Source organism: Alternaria arborescens (assembly GCF_004154835.1).
Source record: "Alternaria arborescens strain FERA 675 chromosome Unknown contig_18, whole genome shotgun sequence".
Lineage (NCBI taxonomy): Eukaryota > Fungi > Ascomycota > Dothideomycetes > Pleosporales > Pleosporaceae > Alternaria > Alternaria arborescens.
Window position 1 is genome coordinate 21,301 of NW_021167873.1, and position 26,930 is coordinate 48,230.

The following is a 26,930-nucleotide window of genomic DNA, read 5'->3' on the forward strand; positions in this document are numbered from 1 at the left end:
GCCGTATTTTGATGCTTCCTCGCAGTACGTTCTCTAGAGTCTAAATCACGTGCATATGTGCTCTCCTCTTACCGCCTATATAAAACTTCCCTTGTAGTTGCTTCTCCATCCCTCCATCGATCTCAGTTCCTTTCTATTCCCCAAAAAATCCAGTACCATCACCCATGTTCTGCGGTGGAACTTTCCAAAACTCTACACCATGGTTTACATGGACATTTTGTTTAACACCACTCGACGACATATAATCTGGACACCATTTCGTTCCTTGTCATAGCCTTTCAAAAGTCTGCGATGTCAAATGCTCTATGGAAAAAGCGATGTGTGGCATTCAAAACATCAAATCGTCCAACATATGATCGGTCTGAAGAAGTGGCGTGAATTACCATGACCAAAAGCATGAGGCCAATCTTCCAGTTGCGCAAAATCGGAGCACAGACACCTCCAGTCTATTGTGGTCGATGAGCTTGGCTTATACTCTGTACACCGTCTCCACAAATTCGAAAAGGACATCGAAACTCATCATAGTGTCGCCAATCCACAAGAGCATTGTGGTATGTCCGAGGCCCGGGATGAAGCAGCCATTTGGCATACGAGTGCCCTAAATCGTGCATCACAATTATCATGTGCGGCGGGTGCATTTTGACCTACAATGCTATCTACACGAGATACCATGGAACAAGAATACCAGTTTTTCAGGAACTCAGAGTCATCGACTATTACGACTATATACACCCTCCCTTCCACCGCCGTCGTCTTCTGTCTTCATCATCACCTGTTTTTCTAGAATTGCAATTCTAAGATCTAATGTTCTGTGCCTGCTGTGGGCTAAAAATTCGTCTTCAACATTCTTATGTCTTGCAGCAATTTCACAATCTAATTTTGTACCTGGTGATGGAAGGTTCCGCGTAATCAAAATCCAGAAGCACTGCACGCATGCTTTTGTCTTGTCTTGGCAAGTAAAATGTCAAAATCTACTGTCATGACGATAGACTTCCAAATCAGCACGCGAGAACGTGATCGCGGTGCGAGCGTTTGAGTCAAAAGAGAGAAAGGGTGACATTCCCGCTTCGAGACTCCAAAATTGATCTTGCTCGTAGGCATGTCCTTGATGTTGTGTTGTTTTGTTCCATGCACAACAAAAGAGATGGCGAGCACGACCATGGGCAGCTGTCCCTCTCAAATTTCTAATCTGGATTTTCCAGGACAATCTTCTAAATGCTGAGAAAGTACAAAACATAGGAGACACCAAAACAGATCGCCAGCAATGGCATGTCGCCTGGTATACAAGACCCGCAGCTACTTGTACGATGCCTGTTTCAGAGCTCTCTTCTCGATAACTAAGTCGTGGAGACAAGCGACTATGCTGCTGTTTGCACCGCTAGAGTCGCTATATAAGTTCTCTTTCTTGCAGCTAAGAGTCTACCATCGTCTACACTATTCAAGATTATACAATTAAAAAAAAACGTCGCAAAACGATGACATTTGCTGTTGTTGGCACGAGAATGATGTCTCATGGGGCTGTTGGTAGACGCTTTTGTGAGGACTCCAGAAAAAGCAAACTGCATCCGTGATCACTGCATGATGCCGCTCTTCTGCACCGGTCCGCGAATATATAAAGCTCCTTCTCTTACCTCTTTGTCTCCATCCAAACAACATACTTCCCTTGTAGAACATTCTAGAAAGGATGATGAAGAGATCGATGGTTTCTGCAAACCCACCAAAAAAGGCCGAATGGCCCTGTTTCTGCGAGTACGTAGGTAGACTTTGGCAGGGTGCAAAACACGCGCTTCTACTGTCCATGTCTCCTGCTCATAAGCATATCTTCTTCGACCCTGAACTATTACGCGAACATGGTGGCATCAGTAACGGATTTTGCCTTCTTTGTCTTGATAGAGATATGTGGTAACAGGCAGACAGAGGGGGTTGTTGGATGACGTCAGTGAACTAAGAGCCGGGTAGCCGATACAACCGTCGCTTTACCAGAAGACGGAGTTTTCAACAACTATGAGAAGCAAGATGTATCATTTCTCAATCGCTGAAGCGTGCATGCTAGAGTCGTCGGCTTTTCTGGACATAGCGCCTTGAGAAACCCAGGCTAGCTACTTGGCTGCTGCCTAAATCAGCAATTGTGGCAGCATCATCACAACATTCACACATCAAGCTTACGTCCACGTCGACATTCTGAAATAGCTTCGTCGATAACAAAATCAATATGTCTGTGGTTTCATCACGAGATCTGGCTCACACTAGAAGGCGTCTGCAAAACGAACTGCAAAACCTCACGAACGATCCTATAGAAGGCCTTTCCGCCGCCCCCACTGATCCATCAAATCTATTCTCATGGAAAGCAACAATCAGAGGACCTCCTGACACTCCATATGAATCCGGTACTTTCCACCTCACTATGGACTTCCCAGAGAACTACCCACGGGTCCCACCGATAGTCAAGTTCGTGACCAAGGTCTATCATCCCAACATCGATAGCGAAAACGGATGGATTTGTCTGAACATATTGATCATGGAATGGAGCCCTGTATTGACGACTTCGACAGTCTTGTTGAGCATACGAGCGTTTCTGGATAGCCCGGATACGGATGATCCAGCTGAATGGGAGATCGCAAACGAGTATATGTACAGGAGGGAGGTTTTCGATCAAACTGCTAGAAATTGGACGGAGGAATACGCGAATCCTAGAAGGGTAGTTGAGGAAACGACTGAGGAAACGGCACCGAGTCAAGGGGTGGCTGAGAATACAATTGAAGACTGGGAGCTTGTATGAGATGGTCACTGAATTGAGATACAATCAGGCTCATGTATAGAGCAAATTTTGACATTTCATTGTTGCACGAAGCCCATTCGTATCTAGACCAAGTTGCTTATATCGCAAGACGGGAAGGCATCGCACGATCGAACTTCACTGAAGGTCTCGAAAAGGAGCATTCGATAAAGTCATAGCTCACACCGTACATGTCGCTTCCAACAAATGACAGTGCCATCCACATCTGCCACATCAGTGACGATGGATCTAGTGGATAAGTTTGAAGCCTTATCCCTTCAGGAGTTGGGGTAGAACGCATACATAGCCCGAATCGTAGCCGCGTCACCTGCAGAGATATCGAAATGCGGACAATGCCTACCACCCTTGAGAGGCAAAAAATGAGCTTCATCCCCCGCCACATTGAACGCATACATCGGGAACAGTAAAGGTTTCGTTGGATCTGGCCCCCATATGGCAGAATTAGCCCCATGGCGACAATCGTAGTGCATGATAGAGTGGAAATCATAGGGTGAAACAATATCCGTGGCTGAAGGTGCAAACCTGACGAACTCTGCGCCAGCCCATTGACTCACCCGGCATGACCACCTGTGTCAAGCTCATCTGTAGCGTTGATGACCCCTCGGCGTGCTAAAGTGTTGTTACTGGGAGGGTATGCTACAGGAGACGTATAGACGAGCTCAAAAAGAGTGAAGAGAAGAAACAAAAGCTGTCTGCTCGAAAGTTGTGTCGCGCGGTGTCTGAGATTGATGTAGTTGTGTACTCTCCGGTGTATGGAGAAGGGTAAGAATTACGTTCACAAGCCAGATGCTAGGACTAAGTAACGGAGATGGTCGAGGTCATTGCGTTCAGCACATTGATCTAAGTGAAGGTCATAGCCACTGTGGAGTGAGGAGACCACGAGCCACAGTATGTCCGTGAAATTAGTCCACCGATGTGGCGATAATTGACGTAGTCGCAAAGTTGCTGTCTCTAACACTCGATACGACATTAGAGTCCTGCTACTGCGGGAAAACAGCGGGCAGCACCCACGAAACACAATTTAACTATTGTTTATTAAGTGAGAGCGACTCGGATACGCGACACTTATGCACAGTGTGGCAATCCGGTACGTGTCGAGAACTGTAGTTTACAAGATTCTTTCGGCATTAAAATCGTCGCCGTCGCGATATGTCGCGTAAGAGCAGGAGTACAGAGGTTGGCCTCCGTGTCAGCTTCGCGTGGACATGACATGCTAAGAGGACGAAAGGGTACTAGCGTCATGCGCTGCTGGCTCTAGCGGTCAGATTGAGGAGGAGTCCTGGAGCGGCAAGCGCTAAAGCTTCTGAGCCTCCGTAACGTACCCTTTTTTGTGCCTCCATATAAACTTCAACAGCTACAATTAGAGTGCGACATCGCTCTCAGGTCTTTCACTTAGGGCGCTGCGATACCCTCAGAGTGCACCAGCCTTTTCCCACCGTGCGGCCTTACAATCCAGTTGTTATCGACACTGTGAACGATGATCTGCGCTCAGCCACACCTAAGTGCAAATGATTGAGTGCATGCATGCTACTCGCGGCAGGCTGGGGTTGATTGTGCATGGCGCTAACCTTGCAAGTCGTCTGCATGCGATCACTCAAGGCTGTGTTGCGCGTGAGGGGCGCAGCTGAAGCAGGCGGGCGTTCTCACCATTACACCTAGGCATGCATTTGAACTGCCACTCAGGTTTTGTGCACGAACCAATTTCCCCAAATTTAACTCGTGATAGTGTCCTGGATTCTGTTCAGACTTCACAAACACTTTCACATTAACACTTACCTTTGCAGGGTCGCCTCCCGCAGCACCGGACGAATTAAGAGCCCCACCTTCTGCCTTGGTGAAGCCTAGACACAGCACAGCTAGATCACAGTCTCGATGAGATTGCTGAACGCCAGTACATACGAGTTTCACGTCGTTCTTAGTCCGAGAAAACCGAAGTACGCAATACTATCGCATACGTGGGAAAACGATGAGGTGCTGTACGAGGATATGCGGGATACACCAAAGTCTGACTGGAGTGCAAAGAAAGGTTACTTCAAGATCAAGAAAGCATGTGCGCAAGCCTTGCAAGATGGATGCGATTTTGTATGGATTGATACTTGCAATATCAACAAAGACAGTAGTGCCGAGCTCTCAGAGGCCATCAACTCTATGTTCAGATGGTACAGAGACGCCACTATCTGCTACGCCTACATCTCTGACAGCGTAACTGGAGACGACGAGTCTTTTTCCCAATGTCGATGGCTCACTCGAGGCTGGACACTCCAGGAGATGATTGCCCCTGATCGTGTGCATTTTTATGACATGAACTGGGGTTTTCTAGGCAGTCGCATTTCTCTTGCGACACACCTTCTTTCACCAGCTACTGGAATCCACACAGCTGTGCTGTTACGGAGACATCGGCCTCGTATACCCCAATTACATCCGCCCTCGGATCTAATGCCAAGTGGACTTTTGGTGGTGAAAAAAACAGCAAAAGAGGATGAGATTCCACTCTTCAGGACGACAGAATATGATTGTCAATGTTGTCCAAGCAATGGAGAGGCAGATGTGGAATCAATGCTTGAAAAGTTCAGCGTAGCGCAAAAGATGAAGTGGGCTTCGAAACGAACTACCACACGTGAGGAAGATATAGCTTACTGCCTCATGGGGCTGTTCGACGTGAACATGCCTTTATTGTATGGCGAAGGTAGTAAAGCTTTCTATCGACTACAGCAGGCTATCCTTGCAATATCGTCAGATCAATCGATCTTGGCTTTTCGATCGAATCTGGAATCATCAGTCTTTCTTGGCGATTCACCGTTACTTGCGCCAAATCCAAGGTCATTCCTCGACGAGGTCCACAACATGCATATGCCAGCTCGTGGCACGCATGCAATTCTGACTGGAACCACATTATCTATCGAGATGCTTATAAGTCCAGTACAAGGGGTCGAAAAACGTCGAGATAAGTATCTTGGCATCTTGGACTGCTCGTTAGATGGAGACCCTTCTATGAGGCCTGCTATATTATTATCACCCGTACATGAAGGAAAACTGATTTTCCGTCGAAGTCCTGGAGATGTCAAACTGTTTCGACTGCGACCAAGTCATCCCGGCGAAGCGGTTCCAATGGAAGCTCGTACACTGGAACCCGAACCGCGTACGCTTGACCTGAGTGACAAAACTCTCCAGTTAGTTGACTGATCAATGTAGTGTTTGGTTCGAGAATTAGCATACGCTACGACGCCCATGACATCGAACGCTCTCGCATTACAATCATTGGTGAGAAGCCGGATAATCACAACCAACGCCCTGTGGCAGTGCCTATACGAGTCAATATATCTTCAGTCTGCCTCGATCACTGCTCTATATTGTCACCGTCGCATATGGTTAACGGACAATTGCCAGATACTGTAGCCCCGGGATGGGTAGAGTTTTCTACTGGTTTTGGTGAAAACTTCTCTGTCAATTGGATTCGAAACTGGTCTTCTCTACATGCTGGCATTCGAGTGTCTTTGCTACCGGATGGCGAGGAAATGATACGGAGCGGAGCCGCGGCAGTCAGTGAGCTTGTGTCTTACATGCCTATGGTCGACCTTGAGCTCGAGTCATTAGACGATTGCGTGACTACTCCTCTTAGAGAGTTGCATAGGTCGAAACCTATCACACTTAGACATAGAGATCAAACCCGTCTCCAGGTTTGGATCTCAATATCTAGAGAGACCTTTATTGGCAGGAGTAGCTACGAATTGGGGATTCATGGGGAGATTGTGGATGACCCTGACATGCCGAAGAACGCCAATCACAAGCTGATTGCGCTAGGATCGCAATTTGATGATCTTGACTTGCTGGAATACCTTGGGGCGATTGATGGCTGACAGTGAACTCTATATCTTCAACGATCGCAATACGAATTCAACCAATCTTCTCACCGAGCCCAAACCTCGATCCCATCTTACTGAGCTTCCATTTCACCCTCTTGCACACTGGTCACCACACCCTTAATCATCCTCTCCCAAATCCTCCTCACAACCCTAAACCCCTCAGCCCACTCATCGTAATCCTCCACCGCACCAAAATTCAACCACTTCCCATCTCTCGCTCCAACATACTCCATCAACTCCGCATCCGGCTCTTCGCCCTGATCCTCGATCCCCACCTCCTCCGTCCCCTTACTTCGAGAAGATTCTTTACCCGCCTCCTCAATAGCCTTCTTGGCCGCGTCATCCAATGTCCTCGCCTCATCAATACTACCCGCATCATAAACCCAGTGGACTAGCCCCCACCGCACCAAATCCTCCGTGTCGCAAGGAGTGAAGAGTAGTTGTACGACGTTCTCAGCCTCCAGCCTCATTGACTTGTCTCGTCCAGGCGCTATGTCGTAATAACCCACAGCATGTTTACCATCCTTGTAGAATTCCGGCAAGAAGAGTACAGTCATGAGTTGGTCGTCTTTCTTCTTTTCGTATAGTAGATCGTCCGCGAACACAGCCTTCTCCTTGCCTTTCCACTTTCGATTGGGAGCGTTGTTAAATGGAAGAACTGGTAGAGAAGCGTTTACGGCTCGGTTGGGCAGATGCGTGATTGCGGAATCGAAGTTTATGAAGGGGAGATTCTTTTCTGCGATACGTATTATGGCGAGGAAGACGGCAGGATTGGTGGTTCTGGCGCGGTAGATTGGCCAGTCATAATCGAGACGGTTGAAATTGGGTTTAGGAAGGCGGGCTTTGCCGTCCCAGATGTTATGCTTAACATGCTCCATGTCTCCGTCATCATTCTCTTTCTTGGTCTCACCATCAGAGGATAGTGGAGATGAAGAACAGGGCACAGGTAGCGCGTCTCTAGGGATGAACTTCTCCATATCCTCTGCAAAGTCTGTGGTGATGTGCTCATACGTCTTCCGCAAAGTGAGTTGGTGTCGATAATGGTCGATACACGACTTGCGGCCTGCTGTATTGAGCTCGGTACTATTGACGACAATATCGTCTTGATGGGAGTCCCAGGGGTATTCCTTCTTCTTTGGGATCTTCAGAGACTGCTTGGATGATAACGGCTTGTTGGGTTGTAGTGGAAGGACTGATGTAGGCCCGCGCATATACGGCGGTGCTTCTGGTATGTGGGTGTGTTTTGCCATCAAGATAGTCGAACGTCCGACTATCGATATCGTACGTATGGCACTGAGCGCTGCTGTTAGAAGTCGCGAAATTGGTCTTGTCGGTGTAGGCACTAGCAATCACAGGGTCGAAGAAAACCGTTGGTTGGTGGGAGATTGAGATATATGTCCGTGCACGGGCTGCGTTTGCAATCACCACTTCACTGCCTTTCAGCAAGCTACAATAACTATACAATTACTGCTACTACACAAACTCCTAACCTGACTCATCGTCCGTGTCTTGACCAAGGACCAGGGATATCTTGTCGTCGTCACTGTCATCGTCATCGCCTCCTTCACCTGGCTCCGGAAGTTCAGGCACGACTGAGGCGGTGCTGGTAGCGGCGAAATCTGAGGTAGCGGGTACAGTAGTATCGGAAGCTGCGCCACTGGATGATATCGCAAATGCCGAAACAGGAGGAATTGGGTGTGCTGTGCGCTGTTCATCTTCGTCGGTCCTCGGTCGCTTTGATGGTGAAAGAGGCCCATCCTCGCCTATCGGTCGCTTCGTCTCGGTGAAAGCAGTAGGCTCAGAGATATTAGGGCGTTGCGCAAGTGTACCTTTACGAACCGATCGTGGGGTAGATTCGATAGGCTTGCTGGGTGTTGGCGCATCCTTCATAGCAAGATCCTTTGCGATTGTCTCTGGCTGGCTAGCTGTCTCCAATAGGTTGTCCAATTCTTGTCCAGCAAAGTGATCATCCGCCTGTTCTAACGATTGCGGCTCTTCTTCCTCCGCTTGCTCTTCTTCAACCTCCATCTCTTCGTCATCATCGTTCTCATCTTCCGCCTCCAAGTCTTTGCCGCCCAAACGGATCACTGGCATTCTTGGTCGGAGCATGCCTTCGACATCTTTTTCTGCTGAGAAAGATCGGGCCATAAGTGGTAGGATGCTTGCGGCAGGCTTTCCGAACTTCTTGCTTGGTGGTGGATTCAGCACGCTAGCTACCATGGCCTCCTTGTGTTGCGTAAGGATAGCGGTACGATCCAGGCGGCCTCGCATGGAGTCCGAGAGGTATTGAGCCGGGATGTTCGAAAGCAAAACGGGAAGCAGATTGTGAGCGGCTTGTTTGAGACCATCGAATCCAACGTTGGGTCCACTAGTGTTTTTCGTAGTACCGAGGAAGCTATCGGCATTAGCAGTAGTTTGAGGTTGACTGTTGCCATTCGCCTTGGCTTGGCCGGGAGTCTGTTGGGTCGAAGGTGCCACGATCTCGGATGGTAGCAGATCGTCGCAGCAAGTACGGATGAGCGGTACGAGAGAGTCGATAGTAGCCTTGTGTAGAGCGACACCAGATCTCTTTAGCAAAGCAGCAATGGCGATGTAACACACCGTTCGGATCTGGCTAGTCTCCTTCTCTGCGCCAAATACCCATACGAGTTGGTCGATGATGATAGGGTCCAATGCTAATGTGCTGGTCTGAGAACGGTGTGCTAATGCGAGAAGCACCTCGATAGCTGCAACGTGCACCTCTGGTAGTAGCAACCAAAGACTTTCACGCTCTTCCTTGCTAACTTGCGCATTCAGGCGCACAGTGTTCTGGAAATTCTTGCTCGCGGACGCTGGAACTGTAAGAGAAAGCATCCTTGAGACCAAGTCTACTATCATGCCAACATTGAGATACACTGTGTTTACTGTGGGGCTTTCAATGTACTCCTTGATGACGTAGAGAAGTCCCGCCAAACGCTCACCACCAGCAAAGATTCCTGACCATGGTGAAAGATCGGAGCCAGGCTCTAGATCTTGGACTTCATCATCTAGTGTATGTCCGTTCGAGAGGGGTGCTTCCCGCGCTGAAGATTGCCAGTCCTCTACCACTGCACGGAACACGCGGTCTGAAGTCAGATGAGTGAGGTTTGTGATATTCTTCACAGCCTTCGTCCACTCTTCGCTCGAAGCGCCCTTCGGCGCACAGCAGGGCAGTTGCACATAAAGCTGGCGCGCCGCGTCGGTAAGTTCGGAGCAAGTCCCAAATCTAGCTCCGGTTTGCTGCTCTTGACTGGTCTTGTCAGATGGTGTGGGTGCGATGAGACGTCCCAGAAGCGGGTAAAGTTGCTTGAGGTAAGACCTGAAGATAGTAGGATGTCGGGGCAGTAGCTCATTGAAGCTCTCCAGGATGATCTGCAGCAGACTGACGGGAGTCGCTTTGGCATTCGCTAGCTGTAGGCAGGTCTGGAGAAATGGTGGCAAGGACGGAGTGGTAATTTCGCGAATCAACGTCGGGTATTCCCTGGTTAGGAGGAAGATCCGTGTCAAAGTGATGATGCACAGCTTCTTGGACGATGGCGAATCTGGCTTGTTCAGGAATCCCAGAAGACCGCGCACCCACGGCAAACTCTTTTGTAGAGTCTCCCAACCTCCAACTTCAATAGTGGCTTTGATCAGCACTATGGCACACCATCTTCCATGGGGAGTCCGATCTTGGAGCAAGGTGGAGAGGAGAGTCCGGAATTTGTGTATGGCGACAGATTCTTCAGAGGATGTCGCCTTGGTACCTGAGGCCTGAGCCGAGGAGAGTAGAGTTCTGCAATTGGCTAGTGATGCAGCTATGGCAGGCACGTGTTGGGGAAGCTGGGATGTTGGCGTAGACGAGATGCGGAAACTAAGCGCGCGCAGTGTTGCCAACTCGGATGCGACGGGCGCCATGATGATAGCGATCCCTTCTCTTTCTTCTCTTTTTCCCAGCTGGATTCTGATCAGCGGACTTGTTGTTGCGGAAAGATGATAGGAAAAAAGTTCGAGCCTCGGAGTTAGCGTCGGACCGCATGGCGCTAAGACTGCAGGGATGTGCGGGCCAACTGGGAAGAGTGGGACTGGCATAGCAGTCGGTCTGTGACATGTGTACAGCCATGGCAGGCGGCGTCGCATTCAGTATTGCTCGTCGAACATGATTCTACAAGTATCGCGACTTTGTCTAGTGCCAAAGGCATATTCTTAACATCATGGTGGTATGTCGTCATGACTCTTCTTCTTCGCCAGGACCCCTAGCAACGTCATGCTCGACAACGGTAGCTTACTGGACATACAGAACGCCCCCGAAAACGAGAAGGCCAAGCGCTACATACAGCAATTGGATGAAGCAAGATGCGCCGGGCGATGGGCCGACGTCCCTGAGCTATGTCGCAAGGTCGAGAAGCATGCGCCGCACCGACGATGTCAGCAAACCTCTCTATTTGGTCGTTCTGAGGACTAACGGCAATCAAAGGCCTCACCCTCACCGCGCGATCCGACGCCCAAATAGCCACCCATAGTTCTCAAAGGCCCTCGACGGCCTCCTCTACCGCGTCTACCGGCGACCTGTCAAATATCATACCCACACTACTCGCTACAATCGAAGAAGATGGCACACAGGGCCAAGATATTTTCCAGGCCAACGTCTGCCTGGCTTGGGCTCACTACGTGCTGGGCGAGCCAGGACAGGCAGTTGCGCGGCTACCGCAAGACTTTGGGGCAATGGCGACCCAGCTATCCGGGGAGTCAGGCACATTAAGTGGCTGGTCAAAGGTCTGTCTGGTCAAGGGCACATATCTGAAGGGTACGAGTATATGGAAGCACTCGGCGGCGGCTCGGAAAACTAACACAACACAGGCTCTGGACTCGAGAAGACAGGCGCCATAGACGAGGCAGTCACGACCTACTCATCCATGATACCTTGGCTATCCTCAAACACCACCCCAACCACTGAATCAACCCAGTTCAAAATGTGGGGCGAACAGTCTCTCGTCCGCCTCTGCCGGCTCTCTGATCAGTCCACGGGCACCGGCGAGAAGATCAACGCGTCCGATGCTCTCCGTACCTACCGCTACTGGGCAAAGTTCTGGGATGCAACCTCCAAGAATGCTGCGTCAGACACCGGCAGCTCAGCATTGTACCGACGATTAGCATGGAAGGCATACTACGACTCGCTGTCCACGATCCTCCGTTACGACCTAGCCTACGAACCTGATTCGACACCCATCATCCAAGAGAAGCCAACACCAACCGCCCAGTCTGACGCACGTTTACGGCAAAGAGCAGAACTGAAACGAGTAGAGGCTGTCTACGAGAACTTGTTGATAAGGGAGACCAAGTTTCCCAAAGCTAGTGAGACCAACCATGAAGTCGAAGCGTGGGTGGACTCTGTCATGGACAACTGGCGCCTCCTATGTGGTCCTAGCTGGAGTGACGATGATCTCGGCGAAGGTGGAAAGGAGGGTGTCTCACGAGGTGTTCTTGATGTAAGACACCTATATTTCATGACAACCTTAGACTGACAACATCTAGATCCTCTACCGAGCGGCCACCAAGACATACCATTCTACGCAGATCTTGCGCAACCTTTTCGTTATCCACGCGTCCCTCGCCGAACCTGAATTGGCATATAAAGCCTACGATTCGTATGTCGAGATTATCACACGGAACAAGGATCGATCAGAAAAGTCAGGCGAAGTGGAGGCGGGCATTGACGACGACAGTACCGTCATGAGGACCTCTGCCGAGGCAATCAGGATGCTCTGTCGTTGGGGGTCCAGGCACGATGCTGAGCGGGCTCTTGAGATCAGCCACAGTATCGAGCACTGGCTTGAACAGGCGGATCACCTCAGGTCAATGTCCGATGCCGGCTCTGTCGCCTCTTCCGAGTCCGTGGTCGAACCTACAGCTCTAGCTGCTGCTTACTGTGCCATCGGTGTCAGTCAGGCGCACTGGGCACGACTGACATACGAAGTTGAGGCGCGCGCGAAGGTCCAGGCCAAAGCTATACAATACCTAAGGAAGTCATTGTCACCAAGTCTCGGCGACGAACATAACGTGGAAGCCCTATACGCACTGGCTTTAGTTCTAGCAGAGACACGAGACATCCCTGGAGCCATCAAGGTTGCCAAACGTGCACTTTCTCCAGCAACAAAGGGTACGACTATTAGTACAGATGGAGTCATTTCTGGTGGAATTCCGACTGAGTTTGGACGCGAACGAAAGCTAATACCCGTATGGCACCTTCTCGGTCTACTTCTCACGTCGCGATCCGAGTTTGCCGCTGCTGAGAAGGCATGCGAGGCAGCTTTCGAGCAGTTCGGTGATCCCGCTATCCTTTTCGGTCGTGATTCGGGCGCTTTCCGAAGCGAACACCTCAACCAAGCTGCTGGGCAAGACACGCTCGAATCAGGTGTTGTAGATCGCATGGAACGCTTCGAGAAGAGCAACATACTGCAGATTAAGATGACGCAGCTGTCTTTGCTCGAGATCCCCGACGGCGCCACCGCCGCAGTAGACGGGTGTGACGAGCTTCTTGCGTTATATGGCAGACTGTTCGGTGACCCGGCAGCTGATAAAGTCAAGCCCGCACCTGAACCGGCAGCACTGGCGCCCCCAAAAAGTGCTGTGGGAGCTGGTCGAGGAAGTATTTTCCGCGGGCGAGGATCAGTCAGGACAACTCAGCAAGAGACCGTCCCTCGGAATACATCTGCAGTCAGCGGGAACACAGCCACGACGAATCCAGAAGTGCCTCCGGCGATTCAAGTTACCGACGACAAAGGTGCAGATCATGCTAACGGTCACCACCGTCACCATCTACTCCATCACCACAAACAGAATGATGGTCACGCAAGTAAAGATCCTACATCAGAGGTACCACCGCTTCCAGAAATTCCTAAAAATGGCACGCCCTCAAAGTCCCCTCACCCAACTTCCGTTTCTAGCCCCCAAAGGAAATCTATAGAAAGTGGTGAACGACCGTTGCGAGATATTCCTCACAATTTGGATCATGCCGCCCCACCACTGGGTCACGAAGAACACCCTCCTAGACAAGACACCCGCCTACCTTCTCGCCTCCCGCATGCAAATTATATCCCTGCGGACCCTTACTTCTCCAAAATTCAAGAGCGTCGCCAGAAAGTTTCCTTATTGGTCAGCATATGGATCTTTATCTCTGGGCTGTATGCAAGGGCGCACATGTTTCAGGATGGCCGGGAGGCTGTCGCTGAGGCATTGAAGCTGGTGGAGGCGTTTGAGGCAGAGGTATCATTGGAATCCTCAACAGCCAAGGCGCTCGCTGAAAAAGGATGGGGTGGTGGTAAGAGTGTTGAAGAGCTGTGGGCTGACGTGTTCGCTGCTGTAAGTTTTCGAATGACGTTCGTACCACTCTTTACTAACAGATTTCACAGCGCGCAGAACAGCTCGTAGCCCAGTCGCTGAAGCATGAAGCTCGTGTAGACTTTGAGCGCGCTCTACAACATTTCCCCGACCACCCTGAGGCTATCGTCGGCTTGTCGAACATCCTCTTGGACATCTACAGCGAAGCGATACCACTGGAGCCTGCCAATGCCGACGGTGTCGTGCATCCTTTACCGCCATCGGCATCTCCCGACCAACCAAGCATAACCAAATCGAAGACACAATACCTGACCTCGCACACGCCATCAGTAGAGAACCAGCTCTCCTCTCCGGAGCTTACCCGTCTTGCCGCGCGAGACCGTGCATACGGTCTACTGTCCACACTCACCAAGCTTGGTGCTGGTTGGGACTACTCTGAGGCATGGTATGCGATGGCTAGGGCATACGAAGAAAGTGGGCAGATCGAAAAGACGAAGGATGTGCTCTGGTGGTGTGTTGAACTTGAGGATACGCATCCGGTGCGTAGCTGGAAAGTGGTTACTACGGGTGGGTTTGTGCTGTGATTAGTTTGGGATGGTTGTACGTAGTTGGGTCGAGAGTATAGCCTAATACTTGATACGTGTATTCCCTTATTGTATCTTGAATGACACTGCAGTATGTTGGGTATTAACCGAGCCGCTACCCTCATCATGTCGTGCAGACGTTTCCATATCCATGTACATGGTCAAATGCTCTCAGCAGACCAAACAGATGGGCAATGCCAGCACAGATAACCAGGCAATGCATAATCTGGTGGCTTGAGCCCCAGATATCAAATCGATAGGGATACCATTTCTCTGGAATCTACACATGATCAGCCTTCCCCACGTATTGAAGAGAACAAAGTAGTCATCAGACTCTTAAACTTCCTCTCATAGCGTACAACGCACCGCCTGTAAGGTTGAATGCCGTCATCAACGCCATCCAGTCCAGACTCATCCTCCACATCTGCGTCTCCCAGCCAAACTTCAACAAGCCATGAATGATGGGGATGATGAACGAGAGGCCAAGCCCAGAATATATGGCTGCGCGGTATGGGCGATACTTTGGACGACGGAAAGCTGGGTGAAGCGTCGCGTAGACACAGCCTCCTGCCAAGACTGAGACGAGTGTGTAATATGTAGTTTGTAGCCGCTGTGTACAATAAAAGCCATAGTAAACGCACGGGATGGTGGAGCCCCACATGAGTATCACGATGCCAAGCTAGAGCAGTCAGTAGCTGGATGATACTGTCACGTCGTTGCAGGAAAAGGTTGAGCGCCCATGAGTAGCTGACTAGTGGGAGCCGCTCGGTTATTCCCTACAACGACGTGCTGCAACGTGGAGTTTGCTTACGTAGTCGAGCTGATTACCGAAGACGTGAATGCTTTCGCTGTGGTTGTTGAAGACGTGAAAACTGCCTCTCATGTCAGCTTTTGGATGCCAGAGAAACAGAGACGCGGAGCGTGGTACGTTGCAGATAGTGCAAAGCAGATTGCGACACCGAAAAAGAAGGTAGAGAATACGACAACGTCTGCTGTAGTTGCCGTGCCGTATCTCGGCTGCAAGGAATAGTACACCGGTATTGGAAGTGCAAAGAATAGTACTGATCCTATGAGGTGCGAGAATATGTTTACTCGAGAGTAGTTAGCTCACCCACTATAGGCGCTGCATACGATCTTACCGGTTTCGTTATGAATACTGATGATGCTCCCGAAGCATTTTCTGTAGGATCCTGAGACTGCTCTGTGTTTCTTGGCGTTCAGAAGACAGCCACGATACAAGATTCTTGGAGATCTTACCTGTAGCCAGACAAGATGTACTCATTATCTCTAAGTCTTGTGAGCGCATGTCCGTGACAAGTACCTATTAAAGGGTGAATGTACTGGTACCAATTGGCTGCAACATCGATTAGCTATAGAGACTTGATTCAGTGAGTTATCTTACGAATCTCATCCCACATAAGCAAGGAACGCGGCAGCCTTTCCTTTATATGTTTGCCATACATATCCTGGCGACCATCAACTTTGGAATTCGCATGTGCGGTAGACATCTGCGTACCTGGTGCGCCGCTGCCGATTCTGCCTGTTCTGCAGGTTTGCGAGATCGAACACTCATCCTCGAATAGATGTATCCTTGGGCGTATAAAGCTGAGGTGAGATGTCTTCGGAGAGTACAAGTGGTACGTGCTATGTTCATGTGATCTAGTGCAAGAAAGGAAAAGTCGATGCACGGATCAACCCATAGATACGACGCATATAAAAGCTGATCTCCACATCGATTCCTTCTCGTTCGGTGATACTTGAGTCAACTTGAACGTACCACGCAAAGATGAAAGCTATTTCAAAGGCCTATTCAGAGAAATTCAATGGTGCATCCTTGGCCTCTTCGCACCGGAATTGATACTATACGCGGCCTGGCTACAACTAGCTTCTGCGCGACAGATGTATTCAGAGGTAGAAGAGGCAAGGAGGAAGAAGGAAGACAGCGCGAGAACCCAAAAAGGTAGCTAAACGACCCTTCCTTGGGCACTGAAACTAAAAAGTACTAGATAATAGTATCCGGAGATCATGACCAGCACCACCATAGCCCCTGGACTATCGTACATGGATTCTACGGCACGATGGGTGGTTTCGCCCTCGATATTGACGATACAGACTCTCGAAGCGCGGTCCTGTTCAATGGTGCGAAACGTCTTACCCTAACTGCAAAGGGAGTTGCACTATTCGCCCAGTGTGGACACATTCTCGACATCTCTGTCGATGAAATCAAGGATAAGAACAAAGCAGACGGTCTTGCTAAGCTTCTCGTGTGCATTCAGGCCGGATGGATGATCATTCAGGTTATCAGTCGGACAGCAGCTGGGTTACCAACTACTTTGCTCGAGGTACACGTTGTAGCTCATGTCGTTTGCGCGCTAATCATGTATATGCTCTGGTGGCACAAACCTCGTCAGGTGACTTCTCCAACAGTACTGAAAGGAGACTGGCTACCTTTGACTGCGTATATGTATCTGGCGAGTCAAATGAGTGGTAAGGTACCACAGGGCAAGTTTGCGATGTTTCGATTCGCCACTCCCGAATTAGAGAAACTGGCTTACTTCGAAGCTAGAACGGCAAGGCGTGAAGACATTGATCAAGTCAATCATTGTGATACAGCGCAATCTCGTGGGACTGGTCATCTTGGTCTCCGTCCGACTATCCAGAATTTGGAGCAAGAAGGCGAAGCAACCTTGCAGGACCCCGAAACCGAAGCTAGTTCCGATCTAAAGCGTCTCGCAGAAAACGCTTTGCTGTTGTATCCGATCTTACAAACTCGCTTCGCCCCAGCTCGCGACGGGAATACCTCGGGTACCACTTACAGGATGCCCTACGTTACCGAGCTACTACAAACTCATGCTCTCGACTGGCCAAACGACGGTTTACTTCGCCGCACCCAATCTTTCATCATGGGGATGGTATTATGGGGAGCTTCAACCGTGTATGGTGCCATACACGTTGCGGCTTGGGACTACTTCTTTCCCAGCCAGCTGGAGCAGCTCTTCTGGCGGCTGAGTTCCATATGGGTGACCTTTTGTGCTGCGTTCTGGTTGATTACCAATCTCTTAGCTCATGTTTTCCCCTTCATCGACAAAATCTGGGTTGCCTACAACAAGCGGACACTTGGATGTCTTAGTACTGTGGTCATCTCGCTCTTATGTATATTGTGTGGTATAAGTTATATTGTGAGTCGGGCATACATTGTGGTTGAAGCTTTTGTCAGCATAAGGAATGTTCCAAAAGGCGTGTATGATACACCAGCGTGGTCGCAGGTTTTCCCTCATCTATAGACCTTTACTTTGCGCAATCGCCCCTAGCAGCTGTAAATTCATGCAGTTTTGGTGTTATGAATGTTCCGTAAAATGCGATGAAGAAGTGGACAGTTCTCTGACGAATAGCAAGCCAATATACACAGCTTTCACGCACAAAAGGTCTCAGAGCGCGTTAAGTTCCAATACTAGCCTCAAAAAGCTGCTACGTCGCATCGGATACTTTTCCGGACCGGATATACGTGAACGAGACAAGTTACGGCAAAACCTCCAGCATCGTAATCTGCCTGTATTCAGGTCAGATCTCTTCCTCAATTCCATCTTGCACCAAACCTCCGTAATACAATAATCCTTTCCCCGTGCTGCGAGCTGCTCTAATTCCCTTCTTTATCTGCACATGAAGCTGGTCTTCCGAGAAAAGATTCCATAACGGCTGTCTGATCTCCGCTTCCTCAGCACACAAGAACCTTAAACGCACGTTGAAAGAGATGTCGTGGCGGTTGTCACCAGCTATACAAGCGTGATAAGCCAATCGATGGAGCAACCAGGGTAGATCGCCATATCCGCTAAATACTCGTCGTGGTGTTGGGTTATTAGGACACATTATCTTGAAGGCCAATCTCTTTGCTCTGGAGGTCGTCGTGACAACAGGCAGCCCAATGAAGCCATCCGGGACCTCGACGACGACTGTGATGGGGGGATATGTGTACATGGGTTGTGGTTTTGTGCCTGCGTATCTAATCGTTCGTAGGAGGAAGCTGATCAGACCCTCCAACATCCTTGCATCGATATGTTTCCGAGTGAAGCCCTTCGTGTAAAGTTGTTTAAGTAATTTGGCGCTCGATAATCTGCCATCGCGGTAACGGCGGATATCCTTCACGCAGCTGAACAGTCGGTGTTTCAAGAGACAGGTTAACCAACTCCAGAATATGCGTGAGATGGCGAAAGAGTTGTTGAGGTTTACAAGGCCAAGAAGATGGTTTGATCTGATAGTGACTGTCGGTGGTGTTGCCAAGATCTTCTTGAGGAGCGGGTTCAGTATGTACCCCGCTTCTTCATAGATCTGTCGATTGGTTGCTAGGATTGATACACCTGGTATCGTTGTACATACTAGTGTCATATGATCTTGGCCCTCTTGTAGGTGTAACTTATGACGCTGTGTGGCTGGGCGTAGCTCTCTATAAATCATCTGACGTATTTCCTTTGGTAGGTCCAAGAACCTGAAGGGTTTCGTAGCATTAACACGTAGCGGGGAGAGCGCACACAATTTCGGCAGTGATGGTGTCGCCGCTGCTTCAGGTAGCGAGAGATGAATTGGCGCTGTGCGACTCATGGATGTATTATTGCAAGAATTGAGAAGGAGTAGCAACACGGCTGTTGTTGGGTAGGGTTGAATTATAAGGTTTTTAGTCTCATCCTGGACAGAGGGGGTATTTTTCTAGATATATATGTGATAGCGCATGACTGCAGATGAGGACTAGCTTTCGCCTTTCTGGGTGAATACTGCTTCCCCTGCGAAGAAGTGGAGACCATCACCGATATTCCCTATGTTATTGTCCTTCGGGTGAGATGACACCGAGTCGACGAGCCAATCACAACTTGTACAAAAATGTATGTTGCAACAAATACCATCGCAAATTGGAGGAAGCCTCACACTTGCCGTGCATCCATGAACTTGCCTTTATACTAAGCGGCCTCTAGTGTTGAGTCCAATTCCTCTTCTGCTTCAAGCCTACCCATGGTTTCTCGAGTACGAGCTTCCAGCCAGGGTATGCGGTCTTCAGCCGAAAGCTTGTAATAACTCGGCCAATTGATTTCCTTGCAAACAGCATCAATACAGGTCCTAATGGGTTGCTGAATATCACACTCTGCAATATCACAATGCGCGTCGTCCATGTCCTCCGCGGTAGCAATGCGCCAACTGGCTCCTGCCTCTACAAAGCGTGTAAAATATTCTGCTCTTTCAAGAAACCAAAGTCCGGCCGGATATCCGAACTGTTCAAGCGTGAAGTCCGCGATATACTGTTCGCGACTCGCAGTGGTGATTGCGAGTACCGAATGACGGGCATTCCTCGTTACGGGCTCTTCGTCAGAATAGTGAAGTATGGAAAGAGGTCGGACAGAAACGATCATTAGCCAATCTACTGTAGCACCAGTTGGCCGAAGCGCATCGCGTGTCCAACACAAGAAACTGAGAACGCTCAGGTCACACTGGTTGAACTTCAAGATCGCTGTTTGCATATCGTAAGGAATGCTCGGCGGAAAGGCTGCACGACTCTTTGCGCTAACACTAAAGTCATTTCCATTGGCAGGGTGAAGAGTGATAATCGCGGGGTTGTAAGTCCGGTCTATTGTGAAATGACTTACGCAATCGTTTTCCGCGTTCTCTAGTATAATCATGAAGATCTGTCGGAACGGCTCTAGAACCTTTTTGATCTGATCATGTTCGGACGCATTAGCTGTAACGAAGTCTTTGGTGCTCAATGTGAATCCCATCGTCGCCAATTCCGCTCTTTGTCCAGAAATTCGCAGTTTCGTTCTTTCGGCGATTACTGTTTACGAAACTTCATTTCGATTCATGGTCGATAGTGAAGAATAAGAACTCAAGAAACGAAAGTAGAGTAAAGGTGCGCTGTGTAGTCATACTGGATGATTTGAACAACCACTGTCTCTTCTGCTTCAAGTTGGAGTTTGTTCGCTCGTTGTTGAGCTGCTTCGCCAGTACAGCCCGCATTGTACAATCTGCTGTTCGAGGCGGAATTGTTCGGCGAAGTTAAAGTAACTAGGTGAGGGTTGTCTCCTAACAGTGACGAAGGATAATGAGCAGTGGTCAAATCGCCACTTAGTTGCCAGGAAGATACGGTGAAAGACGTCGAGATCATCGTGGCATCGCGGGGTGGAGAAGGCACGGCCCGTGCGAAATTTAGGGTGATCTTAGCGTGTACCCTGCATTTCCCTGCTAGCTGTCCCCCTCCTTCCTCTTCACCACCACACCTCGTACCTCTGCCAAGGAGGAACCTTCCAAATCGCGATCTCGTTGATGCCGAGGGATTAAGTTCGCAAAAGAGATGCTCTGCACCAACTGCACAGCCACGATTGTGCTTGCATGGCGTGAATTGCAAACGATGCACGAGACCCACTCATGATGCACGTTACGGTCAGGCCACTGCTGTAAAGCCACTCACACTCAGCCACGGGGCGCAAATTGGGGCGCTCGTGCATCACCATACGCAACCCCGGCTCTTGGCAGCCGTTTACGCAGCTGCTCATAGACATTGTGTAGGACGGGGAATTGCGTGGTTCGCCTGTTATGGCAATTTTGTGTAAACAACCACCACTTCCAAGCCGGCACTCGGCACAGTGTCATGAAAGAGTCAGCGGCAGACGGTAAGATGCAGGAGTGGAGGTGGCTCTCAGTGATCCTGAGGAGTAGTACAAGCGGTGGATCTGGCCTACGTTGTGTTTGTCGGCTGGGCATATGGGTCACTCTTACTTCTATTCTGGCCGTGCGGTGACCGGTATTCGGCCTATGCTCTTTCCATAAAGCTCCTAGCTTTCTCCTCATACTGTGGACCTCTCATCGACCTCTTTCCTCACCTCGCTCAACTTTAAACTGTCCAGCTCCATACTACACTCTACATCAACTCTATCACCACTCAAAACCCTTCCAATATGACCTTCTACTACACTGCTGAAGACATCCGCATCGATGACGGCCACGTCCTAAGGGCTCGTCTCCAGACCGCCGACGGCGAGTGGAACGATGCCGAGATCGACCTCAACAACCACATTGGTAACGACAACGGTATGAGAAACGTACAAAGTCTATACGACTCTTGCTGATTTGTAGTAGGTCATTTCTTCTGGGACGGTGAAAACTTCTCCCATTCGGCAGAGGATATCGAGTTCGCGCTTGAGGGAGACGGTGACGTCCCTGTCCTCCGCGCTACCCTCAGGGATGAGGAGGGCAACGGTGAGACTCGCGACATCAACTTGGGCGAACGCATCATCAACAACGATGGCAACTTCCATTACGGTACGTCATTATGAGCAGACTCTTCGCGAGATTGTTGCTAACACATCTTACAGAGTAGGCATCTTCCTGTGATGAGCCTAGTACAAGTTCCTCGTGCCTCGATCAGATCCTATGACGGATGTCAGTCCTACGATATGAGCTTCAGGTATTTTCGTGTACTCTCTAAATGAAATGAAATGAAATGAAATGAAACGAAATAATACGATGATTCCCCATGAACACTGCCATGGCCTATCTGCTATACTACCCTCACGGTATCCGACTGTCGCTCCGATACCTCGTGCTGTTTATTATCTGGAGAGATCTCATTTTGTCTCGTCCATTCACTAGTTAGGCCTTCCACCCACTCCTCTCTCTACTAGCAATGTCCAGCTGTTTCGAAAGATATCTGCACACAAGCTGTGCCCCTGTGCTGCACTGCTCATCAACCCCGAAGGCCGATTTGACTATTAACGTTTCTCAAAGTTGAGGCCACCAGATAATCAGCTAATCTCTCACACTAAACACCTCGCAATTAGCCACCGTCCAATACTTACTTCATTATTCCAAGACTACGATGGCTGATGAATCTACAACACCGTCTCTTGCACCCTGGCAGATTCACAACAGATTTGTCGATATCATCCGCAGCGACGCCTGTCCAATTCTTGATCTGATTCCATCATACGATCGTTTTCGGTTTGACTTGAACCAGTCCGAAAACACCGTCGTCATGTACGTGGGTGAGTGTGGCGACGGCGAGATCATAGCGCATCCCGACGGGTCCGTGACGAAGCGCATCATCCGAGACTCCAACATTCGCAAAGCGGGAACCATCATAAAAGTCATCAAGCCCATGGGCGGGCAGTTTAGAGCTGTCGCGCCGTTCAGCTGGAGCGACAGTTTACGACAGGGCATCAGTACGCCCATGAGCGCACCAACACACGCTCTAGTATTGATGTATATGCACATCTGGGTTCTGAAGACTGGGAAGAAAAATGTTGATCTACCTATGCCGGAGTATCAATGGTTGTACGGCGCATTAGCTCTGGTTCGAAATGCGATAGAAACAGAGAACATGTTGCCGATTAAGCAGCGCAGCATTCCAGCGGAGGTACTAAGTGCTCATCAACTTGATAATGCCGACAAGGATAAGTTAACTAAAGGGGATATGGAGATGGAGGGGGCTTGAGCTAATACGTTCATAGTGACTCAACAGATACGCCATATTTCGAGACTGTTGCGCAGGTAGAACAATTCGTAATATGATTGATTTGAATTTGAAGAACTGACGCTTTGAAGATTGTAATGATGTGTCGATGTCGAACCTTAAGTTCCTGACGGTCTTCACATTGCGCCTTTATACACTGGGAGTAGCGATAGCAGCCAACGAAAACACTTGCTGACAGTCTTATCACTACCATTTTGTATTCCAGCAGACGGTACTTCTAAATTTCGTTATTATCAAAGTTGTTCTCTCCGAATACAAAAGCGATTAGAACACTGTGAAAGCTCATCTGACGCACTGAGGGTAGTTCAAGGCGAAGAAGATGGTTATAGGGATTGAAACATGCTACTAGACATATGAAACTGACAACCAGCACACATCACTCTGCCCTCTTGTATTGTCAACTTCGAAAAGCTTGTCACCAGCTATAACCATTCGTCTTTCCAAATCCCTTGCCGTCGCTGCCCTTCGAGATCCTGTTTGTTGTGCCACAATGCGTCGTCCGGTCGTTGTAGCAAGCGTCGTCACTGAAATCTCCAATGACACTGTCCACATCGTCTCCAATCACGCTGTCAGCACTGTCTCCAAGCACGCTGTCGCAAAAGCTGGCGGCAGCTTCCATGGGTTTATCCTGGTTCTCAGAAAGATCGAAAGTTTGACTGATACCGGTTATGCGAACAAGAGATTGTCGCTTCAGCTTGAGTCTGACGACGAGTGACTCGTTGTACCGGTGATCTCTGTTCGCAAAGTCCGTTGGTAGAGTGGCCCGATCTCCATCCTCCGGAATTGGGTTCATCATTAAAGCGGCGCTCGGAACCTTCCTCTTCGATGCCGTATCACGTAATGCCATTGGAAGTTTGGACTGAGGAGCCTCCGTGGTCTCCAAAGTTCTGTCATGCTGGACTGCATGCTTCGCCACCGGCACTCCAACGGTGGTGCTGATGTAGTCCAGGGCAGCCATAAGACACGCATCGAATCGCGGCCATCGTATAGCACAATCGCTTGATCCCGAGATGAGCCCATAGTAGGACACAACTGCGCATAGCATACCGCGCCCGTCTTTAGCGCCCTCATCAAGTTCCTGCTGCAGAAAGCAGAACGGCGGTCGAAGTTGACAAGCTTTTCGTAGGAGCGATGATGCAGCGCGTGGATATAGCCGGGTCGTCATAGCACCTTTGGAATTGATCGGTACCTCATCGCGGAACACGATTGGTGGCTCGCCCCCGGTATGGTCGTCGTAGATGTACGCCCATACAGTAACTGTTTTCCCATCACTCTGGTTCCGATATCCGAGAAAGACTCTCGATGCCCAACGGCCGGAGAGAATCGACTGATGGAATTCGAAAGTAGCATGTGAGAGAGCTTCATCTACGGCAACCAAGAGATCGCGCCGCTTCAGCAAAGCCCTCAATCTCTTGATATGACGCTGCGACCCGCGCGGCAGTGTACTCTGAGCTTCGTTTAAACTAGACATCAGTCCTTATCTCAGATGCCTTGTGGCGCTTTGATGATATTAAGGTTGTAGGTAGAGGCGAATGAATGGAGAATCGTATGAGTCAGTTCGATGTTGGCTGACATAGGTGACGCAGAGATCAATTGTCCATTACACGCCCGAAGTTACGACGACAATCGTGTCATTCTTAATATTCACAACATTCATTTCACCATTCTTACATTACATAAGCTTACATAGCCTCTTCAAGCGACTCTAGCGACCAAACTCCAAATGGCAGTCAGGTTCCTCATGCTCCTGAGAGAAAAGAGGACTTATAGTGTGCTATAGAAAGTGAACCCCTCCAGCTTTTAGGGAAGGTTCGCCAACTATGCCCCATAGCTTCCATTCGATGGCAATACGTCGAACATATATGGTTGTACAAAGGGAGTGACTGCTGCGACGCTTCTCGTGCTGGTTGGCCGTAGCCACTCGTTTTCACACGCTTCTTGTACCCAATCGATTCGCTAGCGAGGTCTTGATGAAACAACACGAACGGTTTTAAGCTGAGATGATCGGTATGGGACTTCTCGTTATCATCGTTTGTGGATATTTGACTCGTAGGTGCCCGTTATCACTTGGCATCACCAGGGCGAACCATAGTCTACATCTATTGGTCATGAGCTAGGCTATCATAGTCAGTCCTGAAAAGCAGTGTGTACATCCGGGAAAATTCTCAGCTACGCTATCCCACTTGATTCACCCGCCCTCTTCTGTAAAGCGCGCTAGTGTCACGCTAGTCGCGACCCCATCAACAAAGTGCAAACAATATGATCAACACACAACAAGACGCGAATTGTCAATTTAGAAGACTGTGAGATCGCCTGCGGAAAACTCAGCGCCACTATGAGTAACAACGATGCTGCCCTTGAGGCGATTCGGGCTGCCTTGGGCGCCAGTGCCCCACTCCTCCAACATCTCCCGAGCGAGAAGGTCAGGATTAAGTCCTTCGACGCCAAAAAGGGAGATCGCCCTAATACTATGCCAATTCGTATGCTCTTCGGCCAGATCAAAGAGGGACAAGACAAGGACAGCACTGTGTGGATATTGCTACAGCACAACCATTCTGCTGACCGCTCGCCCTGTCACTTCTTCAACATTTTCGATCGCTTCGACTCTATCGTGGGTCAGATCAATGTGGAGGATGCTGTACGGCGCACGAATCCAACGGCTCCTTTCAAATGTCTCAAGAAATCAGGCGACATAGATGGAGATCAGCTGCGGGCAGTAACCACATACTACTTCATCTCGAAAGAAGTGAATACTTCTTCTCCATGGACAGTTGGACCACAGTTCATGAAGTCGCTCAGGGCAGCATGTATATTGGCGAGAGAGTATGGAATAAAGGTGGCTGCGAACCAGGAGAGGGAAAAGAGTCGAGAGGCAGCGGCCCAGAGAGAATGCGGGATCAAACTGAAGCTCGAGCCTCCGGCATCCAGGACCTGTGTAGGAGAAGATAAAGGTGTCTCGGTCAAGCTGGGTGAAGGACCAGCGAGTGTCACTTCATCCGTCACTAGAGTTGCTACTCCTCTCATCACCAAGGCTAGGAGGACTCCGCAGCCTCCGAAACCGCAACGCGCTCCCATAGCCTCCATGATACCCTCAACTCAAGAATCATCTGATTCATCTGACTTGTTCATTCCAGAGAATGACCATGTTCAGGCTGCTTTCGAGCCCCCCGTCAATAACACCCGAGTCAGGATTCCGGACATCTCCACAGTTCCAAAAGCCATGATAGGTCCATCATATCATATAACTCCGCTTGATGCAACGGCCAGTGTCTCTGATGCTCCAAATGTCAACAGATACTGCGATTTTCTCATCCGCTCAGATTCAGACGGGACGAATGATGACAGCGCAACCATGGACACTTCAAGGTCAACACCTGCGCACACAGAATCTGGAGAGGTACTTGCACGTCTGATTAGGATACTTCGGGTGAAGGCACATATACTAACAAGATACTAGACCGAGAAAAGCCCCAATTCCCAGTCGCCCGACAACTTCGTATCCGCTTACCGAAAGAATACTAAGGACAGAGACGCTATAAAGAACGAGATCAAGGCTGTTACGCGAGAGCAGAAGGCCGTACAGGAGGCAATGGAAGCTGAGTTGGCCGGTCTTGAGGATAGGAAACAAAAGCTGAAGGAAGTGCTTCGCTCGACCGGAGTGGCAAAGAAGCGTCTTCGGGAGTCACTCTCTGAGAAGGAACGCGGGTTGCTTGTTCTCGGAATGGAACTCGCAGAGAAAAGGTTGAAGCGGTTAAAGACAAATGCACAGTCAGAGGAAGACACCAGTGGAGACGAGGACTAGGTTGCTTTGGAATTGTCCCAGCGTAAGATATTGGGAT

The 26,930-nt window shown here is 49.6% G+C and overlaps 10 protein-coding genes across 10 annotated transcripts; 6 read left to right on the forward strand and 4 right to left on the reverse strand.

The window, feature by feature from the left end:
- Nucleotides 1–2,212: 2,212 nt before the first annotated feature.
- Nucleotides 2,213–2,779, forward strand: AA0111_g7675 (hypothetical protein; the record flags this gene model as incomplete). The annotated part of the gene is made up of 1 exon (XM_028654038.1): nucleotides 2,213–2,779. One exon carries the CDS (start codon nucleotides 2,213–2,215, stop codon nucleotides 2,777–2,779), a length of 567 nt encoding a protein of 188 aa, XP_028504525.1.
- A 3,952-nt stretch (nucleotides 2,780–6,731) lies between these two features.
- AA0111_g7676 (hypothetical protein) lies at nucleotides 6,732–7,871 on the reverse strand (the record flags this gene model as incomplete). The annotated part of the gene is made up of 1 exon (XM_028654039.1): nucleotides 6,732–7,871. One exon carries the CDS (start codon nucleotides 7,869–7,871, stop codon nucleotides 6,732–6,734), a length of 1,140 nt encoding a protein of 379 aa, XP_028504526.1.
- A 274-nt stretch (nucleotides 7,872–8,145) lies between these two features.
- Nucleotides 8,146–10,575, reverse strand: AA0111_g7677 (hypothetical protein; the record flags this gene model as incomplete). Its single annotated transcript, XM_028654040.1, has 1 exon — nucleotides 8,146–10,575. The coding sequence occupies one exon, from the start codon at nucleotides 10,573–10,575 to the stop codon at nucleotides 8,146–8,148; it is 2,430 nt and encodes an 809-aa protein (XP_028504527.1).
- Nucleotides 10,576–10,871: 296 nt separating this feature from the next.
- Nucleotides 10,872–14,582, forward strand: AA0111_g7678 (hypothetical protein; the record flags this gene model as incomplete). Its single annotated transcript, XM_028654041.1, has 6 exons — nucleotides 10,872–10,877; nucleotides 10,958–11,084; nucleotides 11,135–11,464; nucleotides 11,518–12,146; nucleotides 12,193–14,019; nucleotides 14,070–14,582. The coding sequence occupies 6 exons, from the start codon at nucleotides 10,872–10,874 to the stop codon at nucleotides 14,580–14,582; spliced, it is 3,432 nt and encodes a 1,143-aa protein (XP_028504528.1).
- Nucleotides 14,583–16,660: 2,078 nt separating this feature from the next.
- On the forward strand, nucleotides 16,661–17,866 carry AA0111_g7679 (hypothetical protein; the record flags this gene model as incomplete). The annotated part of the gene is made up of 1 exon (XM_028654042.1): nucleotides 16,661–17,866. One exon carries the CDS (start codon nucleotides 16,661–16,663, stop codon nucleotides 17,864–17,866), a length of 1,206 nt encoding a protein of 401 aa, XP_028504529.1.
- A 1,665-nt stretch (nucleotides 17,867–19,531) lies between these two features.
- On the reverse strand, nucleotides 19,532–20,341 carry AA0111_g7680 (hypothetical protein; the record flags this gene model as incomplete). The annotated part of the gene is made up of 1 exon (XM_028654044.1): nucleotides 19,532–20,341. One exon carries the CDS (start codon nucleotides 20,339–20,341, stop codon nucleotides 19,532–19,534), a length of 810 nt encoding a protein of 269 aa, XP_028504657.1.
- A 1,176-nt stretch (nucleotides 20,342–21,517) lies between these two features.
- AA0111_g7681 (hypothetical protein) lies at nucleotides 21,518–21,939 on the forward strand (the record flags this gene model as incomplete). Its single annotated transcript, XM_028654045.1, has 3 exons — nucleotides 21,518–21,650; nucleotides 21,699–21,881; nucleotides 21,935–21,939. 3 exons carry the CDS (start codon nucleotides 21,518–21,520, stop codon nucleotides 21,937–21,939), a joined length of 321 nt encoding a protein of 106 aa, XP_028504656.1.
- Nucleotides 21,940–22,437: 498 nt separating this feature from the next.
- AA0111_g7682 (hypothetical protein) lies at nucleotides 22,438–23,052 on the forward strand (the record flags this gene model as incomplete). The annotated part of the gene is made up of 1 exon (XM_028654046.1): nucleotides 22,438–23,052. The coding sequence occupies one exon, from the start codon at nucleotides 22,438–22,440 to the stop codon at nucleotides 23,050–23,052; it is 615 nt and encodes a 204-aa protein (XP_028504659.1).
- A 454-nt stretch (nucleotides 23,053–23,506) lies between these two features.
- AA0111_g7683 (hypothetical protein) lies at nucleotides 23,507–24,562 on the reverse strand (the record flags this gene model as incomplete). The annotated part of the gene is made up of 1 exon (XM_028654047.1): nucleotides 23,507–24,562. The coding sequence occupies one exon, from the start codon at nucleotides 24,560–24,562 to the stop codon at nucleotides 23,507–23,509; it is 1,056 nt and encodes a 351-aa protein (XP_028504658.1).
- Nucleotides 24,563–25,426: 864 nt separating this feature from the next.
- Nucleotides 25,427–26,893, forward strand: AA0111_g7684 (hypothetical protein; the record flags this gene model as incomplete). Its single annotated transcript, XM_028654048.1, has 2 exons — nucleotides 25,427–26,488; nucleotides 26,549–26,893. The coding sequence occupies 2 exons, from the start codon at nucleotides 25,427–25,429 to the stop codon at nucleotides 26,891–26,893; spliced, it is 1,407 nt and encodes a 468-aa protein (XP_028504653.1).
- Between the last annotated feature and the right edge of the window lie 37 nt (nucleotides 26,894–26,930).